General features: G+C 40.4%; 1 protein-coding gene across 1 annotated transcript in view; it reads left to right on the top strand.

Annotated features, from left to right (window-relative positions):
* rab26 (RAB26, member RAS oncogene family) overlaps positions 1 to 18,627 on the top strand; it is an 89,081-nt gene that overhangs the window by 40,294 nt on the left and 30,160 nt on the right. Inside the window, exons 4-5 of the mRNA XM_079388829.1 lie at positions 2,913 to 2,979; positions 15,197 to 15,249. Coding sequence (XP_079244955.1) covers positions 2,913 to 2,979; positions 15,197 to 15,249 — 120 coding nt within the window. The remainder of the gene's footprint in view (positions 1 to 2,912; positions 2,980 to 15,196; positions 15,250 to 18,627) is intronic.

Genomic DNA, 18,627 nt, shown 5'->3' with positions numbered 1-18,627 from the left:
CACCATTGTGTTGTTATTTTTATTTATTTAAAATGTAAAAAATTAACATTTAAATTTATGCATTTGGCAGACAGTTTTATCCGAAGTGATTTACATTGCATTCAAGGGATACATTTCTATCAGTTTTTTACATACCCTGGGGATCAAACCCATGACCTTTGGGTTGCTAGTGCTGTACTATTAAAATATAGATTCCAAAAGAGGGTTTTCACAGTGATGCCATTAATGAACTATTATGTGCTCACCCTCAGGCCACCCAAGATATAGATGAGTTTGTTTCTTCATCTGATTTGGAGAAATGTAGCATTCCATCACTTGCTCAGCAATGGATCCTCTGCAGTGAATGGGTGCCATCAGAATGAGAGTCCAAACAGCTGATAAAAACATCACAATAAACAACAAGTAATCCACACCACTCCAGTCCATCAATTCATGCTTTAGAAGCCAAAAACTGTGTGTTTGCAAGAGACAAATCCATCAATACATTCTTTAAACTAAAATATGAGTCCATAATACATTAATATTTCCATTTATTCGTTTGGCAAATGCTTTTATCCAAAGATGATCATAAGATGTTTTACAAAATAGTAAAAGTTAGAACAGGAAGGGATAAAGGATAGTAAGCAGTTAGATGCTCATGGAAGAGATGAGTATTCAGTTGTTTATTGAAGATTGTGAGGGATTTGGCTGTCCGGATGGAGTTAAGTAGGTCATTCCACCAACAGGATACAGTGAAAGAAAATGTCCTTGAGAGTGATTTTATGCCTCTCTGCATTGGGAACACGAGCCGCTACTCGTTTACCAACCGCAGGCTTGTGGAGGGGATGTCGACACATAGGAGAGAGTGTAAGTAGGGGATGTGCAGCCTATGGCAGTTCTGTAGGCAAGCATCAATGACTTGAACTTGATGGGAGCCGCGACCGGAAGCCAATGCAGAGAGATGAGAAGCGATGTGACATGGCCCCTGTTGGGCATATTAAAAACAAGATGTGCTGCTGCATTCTGAATCATTTGCAGAGGTCTGATTGCACATGTTGGAAGTCCAGCCAGAAGAGCATTGCAATAGTCCAGTCCAGCCTAGAAATGATGAGGGCCTGGACAAGAAGCTGTTTTTGCAACATGATCTTTAAAGGTCAGCTGATCATCAAGGATCATCCCAAGATTCCTGGCTGAACTCAGTGGGATTGTGGGGAAGTCGTGGCCTAATGGTTAGAGAGTCGGACTCGTAATCCAAAGGTTGCGGGTTCGAGTCTCGGGCCGGCAGGGATTGTAGGTGGGGGGAGTGAATGTCCAGCGCTCTCTCCACCCTCAATACCACGACTGAGGTGCCCTTGAGCAAGGCACCGAACCCCCAACTGCTCCCCGGGCGCCGCAGCATAAAAATGGCTGCCCACTGCTCCGGGTGTGTGTTCACGGTGTGTGTGTGTGTGTGTTCACTGCTGTGTGTGTGCACGTTGGATGGGTTAAATGGGTTAGATGGGTCACCATACTTGGCAGTATGTCACTTCACTATTATTGTTGATAAATCCAGTTGGATGGTAAACTCGTGCTGTAATGATGGGGCGGCTGGGAAAATGAGAAGCTCTGTCTTTGCTAGGTTTAGCTGCAGGTGATGTTCTTTCATCCTTGCTGAGATGTCTGCCAGGTAGTCTGAGATCCAAGCAGGTACTGTTGGATCATCTGATTGAAATAAAAGGTAGAGCTGCATGTCATCAGCATAGCAGTAGTAGGAGAAACCATTTTCCTGAATGATGAATTTAGTGTATATAGAGAAACGGAGGGGATCCAAGCACTGATCCCTGAGGAACCCCAGTGACAAGTTGATGTGATTTGGATACCTCTCCTCCCCAAGCTACCCCAAAGCACTTGTGAGGTAAGATTCAAACCAGTGGACTGCAGTTCTGGTGATGCCCATCGATGATATGGTGGACAGAAGGATTTTTATGATTATGATTATTTTTATGATGATTAACATTGTCGAACGCAGCAGATATATCTAGCAGAATGAGACAAATATGTATGTGGATTTTGATGTGAGAGACAACAGGAGATTTTCTCCTTTTTCAATGGAGGAAGGGTTATTATGGATCATGGACTTTTATTTTAGCCGGAAGCAATGGTTTGAAGTTAAAAACGTATTAATGATGGATTTGTTTCTTACAAACACACAACTTTTGACTTCTTAAAACATGAATTGATGGACTGGAGTGGTGTGGATTACTTGTGGATTATTGTTATGTTTTTATCAGCTGTTTGGACTCTCATTCTAACGGCACCCATTCACTGCAGAGCATCCATTGGTGAGCAGTGCATTTCTCTAAATCTGATGAAGAAACAAATTCACCTACATCTGGGATGGCCTGAGGGTGGGTGCACTTTCCGCAAATGTTCGTTTTCAGATAATCCATTCCTTTAAAAATTTAAATGTGCATATTAAAAAAAAACAATGAGTCTGTTTGTCACACAAAACTATTGCATGCCTTCATATGAGACTTGAAGCCATTTATGATGCTTTTTTAATGCTTATTTGTATGTGTGTGTACATTATCCCCCAGTCTTTGTTAATGTCAGGCTGTTCTGCTCATCAGCATTCATGTCTTCTCGCTCAGTTTCATCAGTGTGAAACATGACCCTGGCCGACAGGTCTCTGCATGTGTGTGACAGGTGCTCTTATCAGGACGTGGATGGTGTAATAGGTCTCGACCTCAGCCATTAATCCAAATTCGTGTCCTCTACCTCACGCCATTACCACATCGGCTAATTAAAGTTTGTGCTCCTTTGCTTCACTTCAAGTGCTTTTCTAGTGAAGAGTGAAACCTGATTTGATAGTGTGTGTGTGTGTGTGTGTGTGTGTGTGTGTGATGTATGTATGAATGAAGCAGGTAAAGTTTGTGCCTCCTCTTGCTCTGTAGATCTGGGATACGGCGGGACAAGAGCGATTCAGGAGCGTGACGCATGCCTACTACCGAGACGCTCATGGTGAGTTGCATTGTACTGCAAAAATCATTTTCTTTAAAGTGAGAAAAAAGTGAGGTAAATAAATAAGAAAATAAGAAAAGAAAGAAGAGTAAAAAACAAGAAAAATTAATTGCCTTTCAAATGGAGCAAGAAAAATCAAGTTACTTATAATGTCTTCATTATATTTTTAATGGAAAACGAAAAAAAAAAAAAAAGATTAAGAAAGTTGCATTTTTTTGTGGTGTTAAAGTTACAAACAGATTCTGAGTAGGAATTTAATTATTATTATTTATTTTTTTCAGAAAACAAGGCATAATACCTTAAGTAATTTTGCTTCTCGAGTAAATGCATCTTGATTTAAGAATGTTTAGCTATTTGTATTGGAAAAAAAACAAGACAAATTCTTAGTAAGCAAATATATATATATATATTTGCAGTGAACCCATTGTTGATGTAATCTGAATCATATTTTCTTTTATCTCATGTAGTTTTGTTTTGAACTGAATAACAATAAAAAATTATCAATTTTGCAAATGCATAAACATCAGCAGGAGTGCGTTTTACCCTTGAACCCTTTTTGATGTAGTGTGCGTCATATTTTCTTTTATGTTGTGTAGTTTTGTTTGTTTGTGAGGATGAGGGCATGTCATGCATCTGTCTCATTTGGATGCTTCTGCAAGGATGTCAGATGAATTTGTGCTAAAATACTTTCTGATTGCACCATCTGATGTTAACAACAAAAGAAATGGGAAGCCTTTTTCTAATACCTATTTATTTTGCCATCCTAACTGCACATGATTATATGGTCAGCAGCATTTCATTAATTGCATTCAGCATTGTTTTTCTGCTTTCAGAACAGACCTCGCAACCCACCAGTTGAGATTCACTCATATGTGACTACCAAATTTCTCTCACATTTCCCATGTCATAAACATGATCTCCTGCCAAAACAACAACCGCGTAATCCAAAGGAAGAAACAATGCTTTTATTTGAAGGTTTTTCTCACTCATAGTTCGTAATAAAGAAATGTTATGAACATCCTGGTTCCATTAACTTGCATGTAGATGGATAGTGAAGTGAAAAGTTTTTTTTCCCCTTATAATGGTTTCCTATGGCAGAGAAAATGGCTATAAAAGTTATTGCTTTGTCTTGTTGTTTTGGCAGTACATAATGTTTATAACATGAAAAATGAGAAAGAAATTCAGTTCTTGGTCATTGTTTTGGAACATTAAACCACATTAAGTGTTCTTAAGTTTAAATTCTGTAATGATACGACTTTCTTCTTGAAATTGTGCTTTTTTTATTGGCACACAGCACTAAAGAAACATCATAATACTAAACTCGTATATAGTAATGCAACGTATAACATATATAAGCGATGCAAAATAGTGTTTATGCGCAAATTTTGTAGTAAAGCACACCAAACTAAGAGTTTGCAATTGGTTTGAAGTACCGGCCATCTAAAGCAAAACCAAATGACAGATCGTCATAGCAAAATCCGCGTTCTTGTATGCTGAGTAGCTGTTTTGCGTTCCCGCAGTAGCTTTTGAGTTTCAAGACTGTTTTAGTGCATTGTTAATTTTTCAGTTTTTAAAGCATTACTAAAGCTTTCCGAGAGCATGTGTGACCCACCCACGCTCGTACACTTCAAACAAGACCGATTGGATCATAAAGAGCAGCTATTATGACCCTTTTAAATGAGGTTCTGGTGCACGTACACACACTCAACACCCTTTCACCGCACTTCCAGCAGGGAGTGATTGATGTTTAAATTGATGCAAAGCGATGCGATAATGCACGCTTTTTGCGGCCGACTGTTTTCCCCTCGTGAACCTGTCACATGCAAACGGTCCTAACCTCACGCGCCGTGTGCATACAGATCCTCAGTTCACATCCTAGAGAGTCACCTTAGACATCAGGGCTGGTGGAGCTGCTGCTGTCCTGCGTGTGTGGAGCTTTATTAGGGTGCATGTGAGTCTGAGCAGATCTACTGTACTCCTGACGCCCACAGACTGCTTCTCCCATCTGTGCCGTGCCTGTGTGCCATCAGCTCACCGAGAGACATGGCACTGCACCACAGATCACATCAAATATGGGAACTGGGAGATGGATGCGTTTGAATGTTGCTCAGATGATTCATATTTCATCCCGGTGCTCTTATGTGTGTTTTTAGCATCAGAAAAGGAGCTTCGTATCACCATGTTCTCAGAAATGCAATTGTGGCATTATAAAGGTTGTTTGAGCATGTACCGTGGTATTCTTTGAAAGTACCACAGCATATGAATATGCTATTCATTCAGTTCCATGATATACATTTGAAGTCAAAACTTTACATACACCTTTCAGAATCTGCAAAATGTTAATTATTTTACCAAAATAAGAGGGATCATACAAAATGCATGTTATTGTTTATTTAGTACTGACCTGAATAAGATATTTCACATAAAAGATGCTTACATGTAGGCCACAAGAGAACATAATAGTTCAATTTATAAAAATGACCCCATTTCGGCTCTTAATGCATGGTTTTTCCTTCTGAAGCATCAGTGAGTGTTTGAATCTTCTGTAATAGTTGCATATGAGTCCCTCAGTTGTCCTCAGTGTGGAAAGATGGATCTCAAAATCATACAGTCATTGTTGGAAAGGGTTCAAATACACAAAAATGCTGGAAAACCAACGAATGTGTGGGAGCTGAAGGATTTTTCTGAAGAACAGCAGACAGTTTGACTGACAAAATTGCTGTTACATTTGCATAAATAATATTGTGAGAATAATGTTTTGAATATAAAATTCTGAAACTATTTTAAAATAATTAAATTATCCACTTATGAATATTAAAATTTATTGAGTGAGTCACTGAATCATTCATTCAGCTGTCTCATTCAAAACATTATTTTAGCATCAGACTGAATGAGCTTTATTGGCCAAGTATGTTTACACATACAAGGAATTTGTTGTAGTGACATCGAGATACTATTATAGTTTTTAGTAATATTTTGAATTTATTGAACTGTTGTATAAACTCAATCCCATTTGCAAATGATATTCACAAAAAAAACAGCACTGTTAATATGTTATAAAAAAATCTCAGATTTGGATTTTTTGGCAATTTTTATTGATTTTGGTGGAATTTCTTTTCTAATCCTGGTCTGAAACCACCAATATTTTCGTTCATGGAAATTACAAAACAAAAACTCAAAAAGAAAATATTTATGTATGCATGTAAGCATTTAAAGTCTTTAATTCAGAAACATTTATTTATTGTTAAACTGTTATATAATCATTTAATATAATAATAAATAATTTTAATTTAATAAAACATATAAACATTATATAAAACATTATGTACAATATTAGCTTGAAAATATTTTATTTGTTATTTACTTTAATTAATATTTTCCTAAATTAATTTACTGCTTTCATTGTGATTTCTTTGTCTCTTTATTTTTCTTTCTTGTTTAAAAAAAAAAGTCTATAAAAATAATAACCTTGTAATAAAATCCTCATCAAAATTATGGTAGTGAGAATTGGGTGCGTTGACCTAAAAAACAGGCTTAGTTTTCATGATTTAAAATGTAATGCACCTTGATTTTAGGGTGAAATGTGACCTGAACATTTGAAACATTTGACATATGTCAGTCATACAGCGTGAATGAGAAATGATGTTCCCTCAGGTCTCTTTTATCAGCAGATCTGTAGCATATTCATCATCTACTGCTCATCAGATAAAACAAACACAACGTGAAGGGACAAGGACACAGGCGCTCTTCAGAGGAGCTTTCAAAGCCATTCAGATGAAATCAATGATGTATGAGCTTTATTTGGTTGAATGTGTGAGTTGTCTGTATTGATTGAACGCTCTGCCTTATTTACCTAATTTGATTTTCAACCACTTTATAACCAAATGCATAGGTAATGTGAATGATGAAATGTCTTTCAGAACTAAAGGTGCAGTGGTTTGTGTGTCTCTCTCTCGCTCTCTCTACCTCCATTTCTCCCTCATCTCTCTTCCACCTTTCTGGGTCAGTAATAAATGATAGTATTTTTGGGCAGGGTTTTGAGAGCAAGATAATAATGGGCTTCAGAAATGGTTTTGACATGATTATTGTTCATTGCAGTCATTATTGAAGTGCCACTCACATGTGTCAGTCTAACTGGGCTCTGAAAAGGCCCTTTGTGACGAGTCTTTGTTCCTTTGCTCCAGTTTGATTTTTTATTCGGGCCAATATGCATTCAAAGCTGCATTTTACATCTTTTGTTCCAGCTTTTGCATATGCTATACTGACATATGGGGAAGAGAATACGTCACATCTTATATGGAGACATGAAGCAGTTGATATTTCTGCTTACTTAATTAGTGACGTACAGTAGCAGGTGACAAAAGATTAACATAAGAATGAAATTATTCAAAATCTAGTGAGGATTTGAGACAACACAGACTTTAAGTCATTGAATTGCTACTTTTAGATATTTTCACCACATCTCAAGTTATGTGTATCTGTGATGGAAATGACCTTTTAAACATCTTTGGAATAAAATGATAAACTCATTTGTCTTGCTATAATATTAATTTTATGGCTGGATCGGAAATGACACAAAATCACAACAAAAGTGACATTTGGGTTTTTCCTTGTTTTTTTCACTCAAATTTAACCACAAGCTCTTCACTGTAGTCTTCTTGAGAAACAACTAACTAAAAGTTTTTATTAGAGGCAAAAGGTATAAATGATTGTGGGACATTTAATTTGTTACAATTCATTTAAAACATTTGTACACAAATATTGAAATGGTTTGTTTATTTCACTCTTTCTTTAGATTATCATAATGAATTAAATGAAAAAAATCATAATAAAAGGCATTTGAAAATAATTTTTAGACTGGTCACTTTCTGACTTTTTATGCACACACACATATATATATATATATATGTATATGTGTGTGTGTGTGTATACAAAAAAGCCAGAAAGTGTCTGTAAACTAAATAATTCATAATACGGATGAAACCTGTGTAAAAAAAAGAAAAATACAGAAAATTCCTTAATATTAACATAGTACATTGAGCCTTATTTTTAGGTATTTTTCTTAGATTTTATTATAAATTAGTGCATTTTAAGATAATTTATTTTCTAAATAAAGTCCACAGGGCTCTATACTTGAAGAAACACGCAATGCAATACATCAAAATGCGCAATATACAGTACACACGTGGTGTGTGACGGTACAGTGGTTTTGAAACAAGCCCTGTGTAACAGTAAATGTTTTTCTCCTTATCCTGTCCTGCAAAGCATGTCGGGAACTAAAAATCCAAGTTATCAAGACAATTTCATAAAGTTATTACAATTAACACTGTGTAAAGGAACGGGTCTGACACAGATGGTAAGTGGAGTAACAAGGTGTTTATTTACAGCGTGCAATTGTGAATAGCAAACGTGAGGAGTCTTCGGATGTGGTGAGTGTCTCTTCGTGAGGTTTCAGGTGAGCGGAATGTCAATAGTAATCAGTCTTTCTGATCTTACAGATCCTGGGGGTTCGCCGCGGCTGAGCGGCTGAGAGATGCGGGGATCCGATCGAGCCAACGGAACAGACGAGGAAGAGGACTGGGATGGAGAAGACAGAAGGCAAGTAGGGACAGGTAAGTAATCGCAGGTAGTAATACTCAGCTTCGTAAGGTAGCAGAGATGGTCCATGTGGTAATCCGGAGATCGGACAACTGGTGACTTTGGTGACTGTGGTTATATGTGGTTGGTGATAATGAGGTGTAGGTGCCGGTGATTAAAATTCAGGTGAGGTGGATCGGGGTAACTGGCTCTGGGAGGAGCCTGGTCCTTCTGTTACAGTACCCCCCCCTCCACGGCCCACTCCTGGGGGCCGACCTCGGCGTCGTGGTGGTCTGCCTCGGCCTCGAGGTGCAGGACGATCCGGATGGGAGGCGTGGAAATCATCCAGAAGGCTGGGATCGAGAACATCATCTCTGGGGATCCAGGAGCGCTCCTCAGGCCCGTACCCCTCCCAGTCCACGAGGTATTCTAGTCTCCCACCACGACGCCGGGAGTTTAGGATGTCTCGGACCTTGTAGATGGCTCCATCTTCAATGATGAGTGGGAGAGGGGGTTCCTCGGTTGGACCAGGCTCTGGGGAAACAGAAGGGTAATATGGTTTGAGTAATGATACGTGAAAAGTGGGGTGAATCTTGTATTGTGCAGGGAGCTGAAGCTTGAAAGTGACCGGGTTGACCTGTTCCAGAATGGTAAAGGGGCCAACGAACCTGGGACTCAGCTTACGGCTGGGCAGGCGTAGCCGAATGTCTCGTGTGGAGAGCCATACCTTCTGTCCAGGCAGATAGGTGGGTGTTGCTGAACGACGAGCATCGGCGGCGATCTTCTGCCTGCGTACTGCCCGTTGCAGGTGGTGATGTGCTGAGTCCCAGACTCCCTCGCTTTCTCGGAACCAGTGGTCGACCGCAGGCACATCGGAAGGTTCTCCGGACCAGGGAAATAATGGAGGCTGGAAACCGAGTACGCACTGGAAGGGAGAGAGTCCAGTAGAAGATTGACGGAGTGAGTTCTGGGCGTACTCAGTCCAGCCTAGGAACTGGTTCCAAGAATTCTGGCGGCGATGGCAGAAGGTTCTCAGGAAGCGCCCGATTTCCTGGATTTTGCGTTCAGTCTGCCCATTAGATTGAGGGTGATAACCGGAAGTCAAACTGATGGTCACACCTAGGAGAGCGAAGAAGGCCTTCCAAACACGGGAGATGAATTGTGGACCTCTGTCCGAGACTATATCTTCAGGGAGGCCGTAGTAACGGAATACATGATTAAATAATAGTTCTGCTGTTTGCATGGCAGTGGGGAGTCCAGGTAGAGGAACGAGACGGGTGAATTTAGAAAATCTGTCGATGATGACGAGAATGCAGGTATTATGGTCGGAGGGTGGAAGATCCGTGATGAAGTCCACTCCTAGGTGTGACCCAGGGGTGGTTGGGAATGGGTAATGGCACCAGCTTGCCGGAAGGGAGATGACGGGAACTCTTGGATATGGCGCAGTCTGGGCAGCCCTGAACGAACCTTCTCACATCCCTGGCCATGTTCGGCCACCAGAAGCGATCGCTTAGCAGCGAGAGAGTAGCGTTGGCCCCTGGGTGACCAGTACCAAGTGAAGTGTGAGAGGAGTGGATGAGGGAAGTGCGTTGTGTCCTGGGAACATACTGACGATCAGGTGGGCAGCCCGGCGGATTGGCAGGAGGAGTATCGGAGGCCACTGGCGGAGAGGACCAAGCAATGGGACTTACGATAATGTTGGAGGGCAAGATACCTTCGGGCTCCTCGAGAGAATCCTCCTTGGTGTGAAGACGAGATAAAGCGTCCGCCTTGGCGTTACGGGAACCTGGACGATAGGAGATTTGGAAATTGAAACGGGTGAAAAACAATGCCCATCTTGCTTGGCGTGGATTTAATCTTTTGGCGTCTCGTAGATATTCGAGGTTCTTGTGATCGGTAAGCACGAGAAATGGTTGAGCTGCCCCCTCCAACCAGTGTCTCCACTCCTCCAGGGCAAGCTTGATGGCCAGAAGCTCCCTGTTGCCGATGTCGTAGTTCTTCTCCGCCGGGCTGAGCTTCTTGGAGAAGAAGGCACATGGATGGAGCTTGGGAGGCTTCCCCTGCTGCTGCGATAATACCGCACCTACTCCAGTTGTTGATGCGTCCACCTCTACGACGAAGGGCAGTTCTGGATCGGGGTGGACGAGGAGTGGTGCGGTAGTGAAGGCTTCCTTGAGACGGTTGAAGGCATTGGTGGCATTCACATCCCAGGCAAGGGACTTCTTACCTCCTCGTAGGAGGTCAGTGAGGGGGCTTGTGATAGAACTATAGTTGGCAACGAATCTTCTGTAAAAGTTTGAGAAACCCAGGAAGCGCTGCAATTCCTTGATCGTGGTGGGTCGAGGCCAGGATGTAATTGCTTCCACCTTCCCCTTGTCCATGCGGATGCCACCGTGACTAATGATGTATCCAAGGAAGTGGACGGATGGTTGGTGGAATAGACATTTTTCTGCCTTGAGGTAGAGCTGGTGTTTCCGTAACTGTTGAAGGACCTCCGCAACGTGGTGGCGATGTTCGGCCAGGCTCCGGGAGTAGATCAAAATGTCATCAATGTAGACTATTACAGAGCGATGAAGAAACTCCCGGAGCACCTCATGCATGAAGCTTTGGAAGACAGAGGGGGCGTTGACAAGCCCATAGGGCATGACCCGGTACTCATAGTGCCCTGTAGGGGTTACAAAGGCGGTCTTCCACTCGTCCCCCTCTCTGATGCGGATGAGGTTGTACGCGCTGCGGAGGTCCAGTTTGGTGAATATGGTGGCACCGCGAAGCTGTTCCAACGCTGCAGGGACAAGAGGAAGTGGATAGCGATATTTAACCGTGATGAGGTTTAATTTACGATAGTCTATACATGGACGGAGTCCTCCGTCCTTCTTGGCCACGAAGAAGAAACTTGAAGCAGCAGGGGAGATGGAAGGGACGATGTAACCCTGTTTGAGTGCCTCCTCAATATACTCCTCCATCGCCTTCTGCTCGGGAAGAGAGAGGGGATAAATCTTTCCCCGTGGTACTGGTTCACCCGGAACGAGGTCGATCGCGCAGTCCCATGGCCGATGAGGTGGTAACCGCGATGCCCTCTTGGGGCAGAACACGTCCCTGAAAGCCTCGTAGTCCGGTGGAACCTCCACTGATTGTTTCTCCACAGGGCTCTCCACGGACGTGGCCTGCACAGACAAATTAACCACTGGACGTGGAGATGGTTTAGGCATATGTGGGAAACAGTGCGGGAAACAGTTAGTACCCCACTTCAGCACTTCTCCAGAGGCCCAGGACAAAACTGGATTGTGCTGAACCAGCCAGGGTCGACCCAAAACAATGTCTACTGTAGATTCTTCTAAAATTAGTAAATTAATACTTTCTTGATGGAGCTGCCCCATTCTCAGCACTAGGGGACCGACACAATATTTGACTAACCGACGAGTGAGTGGAGTACCTGTTATGGCTTGGATCTGGTAAGTGGTTTCGGTGGTAATGGGTGTGAGGTGGAGTTGCCGGCTGAGTTTCCCCAAGATGAAGTTCCCCGCTGATCCGGAGTCCAAGAGGACTGTGACTGGCATCAGGTGGTTTACAAGAACAATATTAGCACAAGTGGTTAAGGGGTTCATTTTAGGGATGTGAGGGTGCATACCACTCACCCAAAGCCTGGACGGACGAAGGGTGCAGGATTGAATTCGGTGGTCAGAACTCCCACAATACAGGCATAAACCATTGTTAATTCGCCTCTGTCGTTCTGTTGGTGATAGATGGAAGGTGTCAGTTTGCATCGGTTCGGAGATGGGTCTAACCTCTGGCTGGTGGCTTGGAGGAGTGTCAATGGCGGTAACGGTTGTGGTTTCTAATGTACAGGCCCGCATCCGGTTGGAGCAACGAATAGCAAGTTGAATGAACTTCTCTAGCCCAAAGGTGTCATCGTAGGCTGCCAGCTGAATTTTCAGGCGGGTATTCAAGCCTTGCCGGAAAGCAGTTATCAATGATGGTTCGTTCCATCCACTCGCGGCCGCGAGGGTGCGAAACTTCAGGGCATATTGATGAATGGTCTGATTCCCCTGACGAAGTTTATATAACTGTTCCCCCACTGAAGAATCACCTGGAGAGCTGCTAAATACCTCCTTAAAGTGAGCGAGAAATTGGGCAAACGAATGCGTGGCAGGTCCAGCTTGATTTAAAATTGTCTCCGCCCATCTTAATGCGGGTCCTGTGAGTGACGTGATCACAAAGGCGATCTTCGCCTGATCGGTCAGGAACATCTGAGGATGTAAATCAATAGTTAGGGTACATTGGAGAAGAAAGCCATTGCACTCCTCTGGATCACCTGAGTAGGGCGCTGGTCGGGCCATGGGACTGGCGTACATTATCGCCGAAGAAATGGTTGAGGCGGAAGTGACGGGTGTGGTAACAGAGGCCGGTGGTGTTGGTGAAGCCGGACGGGCTAATACCCGTTTCAAGGTGTCGACCAGTTCCTGGAATGGGTCGTTTACACTCATGGTGTAGCCGTCTTGGTCCGATCTTCTGTAAAGGAACGGGTCTGACACAGATGGTAAGTGGAGTAACAAGGTGTTTATTTACAGCGTGCAATTGTGAATAGCAAACGTGAGGAGTCTTCGGATGTGGTGAGTGTCTCTTCGTGAGGTTTCAGGTGAGCGGAATGTCAATAGTAATCAGTCTTTCTGATCTTACAGATCCTGGGGGTTCGCCGCGGCTGAGCGGCTGAGAGATGCGGGGATCCGATCGAGCCAACGGAACAGACGAGGAAGAGGACTGGGATGGAGAAGACAGAAGGCAAGTAGGGACAGGTAAGTAATCGCAGGTAGTAATACTCAGCTTCGTAAGGTAGCAGAGATGGTCCATGTGGTAATCCGGAGATCGGACAACTGGTGACTTTGGTGACTGTGGTTATATGTGGTTGGTGATAATGAGGTGTAGGTGCCGGTGATTAAAATTCAGGTGAGGTGGATCGGGGTAACTGGCTCTGGGAGGAGCCTGGTCCTTCTGTTACACACTGGCATTTCAATTTAAATTACATGCAGTATTAAGTTGATCAGCATGTGCATTTAGCAGCTGCTTTTATCCAACTGGATTGTAGTTTTATTAACATTTTGAATTTTTTTTTTTTTCATTATAAATATAAAGATCTAATAATTTAGTTGTGTTATTTTTATTATAAATACTGTATATCTAACATTTTTATTTCAGTTTGAGATTGTCATTTTATAAAGTTAAACTAACTGTTGTCTTGACAACAAGCTTTCTAGTTTCTATTAATATTTTGTTATTTTGATATATTAATATAAAGTAATGTTTTCTGTTTTTATATATATAAAAAAAGTTGTAGTAATTTTGTTGTGGTGTTGTCATTATTATTATTATTTTAGTAATAATACTGTTATTGACAAAAGAGCCCAGTCTCATGAAAATGCGTATAAATAGTACGCCAAATAAAAACAAAAACTTGTGGTATTGATATGCAAAAAAATACTTTGGCATGCATATAATACACAGTTTTCGCTTACATATGATACAAAATGATTTTTGCGTGCACACGATACGGATCTACCTAACAACCCTAATCCTACCCATTGCATAGCATATATAAACCAAAGTCAATTTTTCCGAATAAATACCCCAAGTTTTTGTTTTTATTTGGTGTAATATTTGTACACACTTTCATGAGATCAGGTTGGACAAAAATAGGAAAAAAGCTAAATTGAACAGAACTCATCAAAATAATGTTTGCGGCTTAAAAGGTTTAATTAAATCAGTTTGTCAGTTAGTTCTTTTAAATTGAACCATGTTGTGTAAAAGATTCTCTGAATGTCTTTTGCGAGCGCATGTAACCTGTCAGCGTCTACAGTCTCTGATGCACTGTAATGTTTGTGTTTCTGCTTTATTGAAAATTCCCCCTCACATATATTTGTTCAGACGTTGTAAATGGAGAACACCTGGCTTTTGAGATGCTCGCAAACAAACTGTCAATTATTTCCGCCTGCACAGCTGAATCGCTGTCTCATTGGTTTCAGACGCACAGACGCAGGCGGCTGTGATCGTACAGGACCCCGACACTCTGCTGTCGCTTCCCATCAGTCCTCCTGCGCTTCGGCTCCTGTCACTCATCGCAGGCCTCGCGTGGACTTTAGGAAAAGTAGCTTTGAAAGACTTCAGCTTGCAAAAAAAATTAAGATTTAATTAAAAGCGTCTTGCATGCAAACTCTAGCTGTTAAGAGCTGATAAAACAATCTCCATTCAGACCATCTCTTCTCCATTCTGAATAACGGTGCGTTTGTGTGTGTGTGTGTGTGTGTGAGAGACAGAATGCATAGCCAGACGTTGTTTGTTCCTCCGTCTGTGCCACTTCCCTCGTACCAGAGATGGTAATTATCCTTTAATGTTTGCCCTTCACAGACCTTCATCTCACCCAAACCCCAAATAAAGGACTGCATCCATAAACACATCACACGGTGCGAGTGGCGGGTGGCTGGAGTGCTTCAGATTACATGCTTGTAAAGCCAGAGGACTCGTTCACTTTCTCTCCAGTAATAAATGATTTTACAGAGTGCAAAAGGACTTTTTGTGTTTAGAAACAACCGATGTCTGATGTTGAGGTTTTCCATATATGTGATTAATGTCTTGTCTGTCTTTCCAGCTCTTTTGCTGCTCTACGATGTGACAAATAAAGCTTCTTTTGACAACATACAGGTAAGACTCGTGTGCATTTAGGGGTCAATACCCCTTTTTATATTGCAATTTCATTTTAAGAGCTTCTTTGTTATAATGAATCTGTGAAAGTCCTCTTTTATTGAGTGCGTGTCACTGTTCGTTTATCTTAAAGAGCAATTTTCCTGCATGCTTGTTGCATTTTAATGTTTCCCTGAGGACTATGAGTCAAGGTTTCTTGCCCCCAAATCAGGCATAATTTAGTTTTTCATAACCATTTTCCATTTCTGTTTTATCTTTAGGACTATACGTAAATATCCTGTAATTACTTGCATATTTTCTCTGTAATTAATACTAAGAAATGCATAACTGTGGGTTGCTGGAGTGCAGTATAATTTGCGCTGCGTCTTTGCAGTGACATCTATACATTACTATGTGATTGCAAACATTTTATTGCAATAAGATAAGAGAATCAATACAGATTTAATGCATTTCATTTGATTCAAATTCACAATTCACTTTTGATTGGATTGGAATTTGATGTATTGTTTTGTTATAATGTCAGTTTTTGTCACATACAGTATAAATCATTCTCTTTCAACTAATGCTGTAAATTATACAGGGCTGTGTTTCAAAGTGAATTTGTAACTGCATTGTTTCTTAAACTTGCTTCAAAAGATCAATGACAATCCTGTTTTATTATAAAATCATGATAAAATCAACACAGGTTACAGCATAACTAAATTCCTTTGAGAATCTTATTTAGCCTTAACGCTAACATGAAATCAGACCCCTATTTATTACTTTTTATAATGCACATTCCTGATCTTATTGTTTATGATTCATCAATCCATGTTAATCAAAACATTACAAATATGAAATAATTTCATGAAATCTAGCTCAGCATCTGAAATTAAGTAAATGCGAGAAGTAAATTCAGAATTCTATCTTTCTTGCAATTCTGAGTTTACAACTCAGGGTTTGTTTTGTTATTGCTATGAAATGAAAAATAAAAAAAGTAATTTCAATTTTTAGCTCATAATTCTGACTTTTTTTCTTGCAGTTGCGAGTTTATATCTCACAATGGACTTTTCTTCTTAGAATCGTAGTAAACTCATTTAATTCTAAATTTATATATTTCAATTCTGAAAAAACGGTGTGAATTGTAAGAAACTCGCAGTTACCTTTATTTTTTTATCCCGAGGCAGAAACCCTTCCACGATGCACATTATTTAAAAGCAGTTTTCAATAAAGTCTATATGGATAAATGTATAGATAGATAGATAGATAGATCTAGTCTGCTTTTCTGTTTTAGGTTAATCTGTGTTCTAAATTCATATTGATCTTATTGTGAGCAATTCATCCATGTAAATTTAATTTTTAAGCAAAATAATATTTTTCTGTCATTTAGTCTGCCTAAACCCTGCCAGATTATGTAAGAAAAGGCCAGACTTTAACAGTTTCAACCACATGTTTGTTGTGCATCTGTACTGTATGTGTTTTTATTACACATTGATCAAAACACATGGATTCTCGCAGCTATGCAGTGATTTTAGGAGAGGGAGAACGAGGGGGACAGAAAGTTTTGGGCTAATGATTTGGAAATGAGATGTGAGTTTAATGACTTGAGCATCAAAGAGAGGTATTGAGGCAATCTGTCCTGCAGGTTTACAGCTGCGGGCCCAGTTATCAATACATCATGAAGTATTGCACCATTTATAACCATTAGCCGCGGCGCAGGGGGACAGATCTCACCCTGGGCTTTTAAAGATCCTTATTAATATGTGAACATGTAAACACACAACCCCCTCGCACTCCCACACACATTTCTGTCTCTTTCTCTCTCTCTGTCTCTTTCACAGACACATAAACATGTACAAACAAACAAATATCAGACGTTCACATGTGCCGTTCCTCAGACCAAAGGTTGCGGCTCATGCCCACATACATTTGCATCTCAAGAAGCTTTTGTTTGCTGTCAGACTCATAACCATAAGGGACTTTATGAGTGTGTGTGTGTGTAACGCAGCACCTGTTCATTTGCACAGAGGCACTCAAGCCTCAACTCTGCTGCTCGGGTTAATTAGCGTAAATTCATGCTAATCACTGTGACGAACCAGGAACAAAAGCCTGAGATACGGAAAACCAAAGCCTTCACGTCACACCGCAAAACAAATCTGCTGGGTTTTTGTGTTGGGAGGGAAAAATACCATTAAAAATGTAATTATTAAAATTATTTTTCTTATCCTGTTGGAAATATTATTATTATTAATATTATTCTTAATAGTAATAACAAATACATTATTATGTATTGTTATTAATATGAATAATACATAGATTATTATTATTAATAATAATAATAATAATTTATATTATTATTATTATTTACAATTATTATTATTATTATTGTTGTTGTTGTAAGGATAAACAAGACTAAATGCACTCAAATGTTGGTATATTATTTACTGTTTTTGAAAAGTCTCTTCTGCTCACCAAGGCTGCATTTATTTGGTGAAAAATGCAGTAAAACTGTTTTGAAATAATATTACAGTTTATTACAAAATAGCTATTTTTAATATACTGTAAACGTAATTTATTTCTGTGATCAAAGCTGTATTTCCAGCATCATTACTCCAGTCTTCAGTGTCACATGATCTTCAGAAATCATTCTAATATACTGATTTACTCAAGAAACATTTCTGATTATTAGCAATGCTGAAAACTGTCCAATATTTTTGGGGAAACTGTGATACGTTTTATTTTTCAGGATTCACAGATGAATCGAAAATTCAAAAGAACTGCATTTATTTGAAATAGAAGTCTTTTGTAACTTTATAAATGTCTTTACTGTCACTTTGGATCAATTTAATGCAGCCTTGCTGAAGACAAGTGTTAAATATATATGGAGCCCAAACCTTTGAAAGGTAGTGTATATGTTACCCTTTATAATTTCACTGATGAATGTACCGTCATGCAGCCATGATTCAAGCCGAGTGCAGCATCGCATTAAGTTTTCTCTTTATTGTGAAGGCATGTGGCTCTCTGAATAAACATCAGCTTCTGTCTGGAATGTGGTGCTGAAGTGCTGCGCTATTGCTGGCAGCATCGTTTTCATTACTCTCACAGATAATTGACACATTCAGTGCTAAATAGGATTACACTGGATTAAGGGAGGAGAAATTAATTTCACATGGTTGCATCAGCATCTTAGGTGGGTCTTTAATCAGCCACATGGTCACTAATAAGCACAGGCTAAATCTCTTCCTGTGGCACCTTGGAGTGTCATTAAACCTTTTTATCCACTTTCAGTAATTTACACACAATTGTTTTGCTGTTCGGTAAGATAATGAACATGGTTGTGGTTTAAGATCAGGCCGAATGTTTAAACCAAGAGATATCGATAATCAAAAGATAAGTAAA

The sequence above is a fragment of the Barbus barbus genome (assembly GCF_936440315.1).
Source record: "Barbus barbus genome assembly, chromosome: 32".
In the NCBI taxonomy this organism is placed as follows: Eukaryota; Metazoa; Chordata; class Actinopteri; order Cypriniformes; family Cyprinidae; genus Barbus; species Barbus barbus.
The sequence above is the reverse complement of the archived record's forward strand: the minus strand, read 5'-3'. Positions and strand labels throughout refer to the sequence as shown.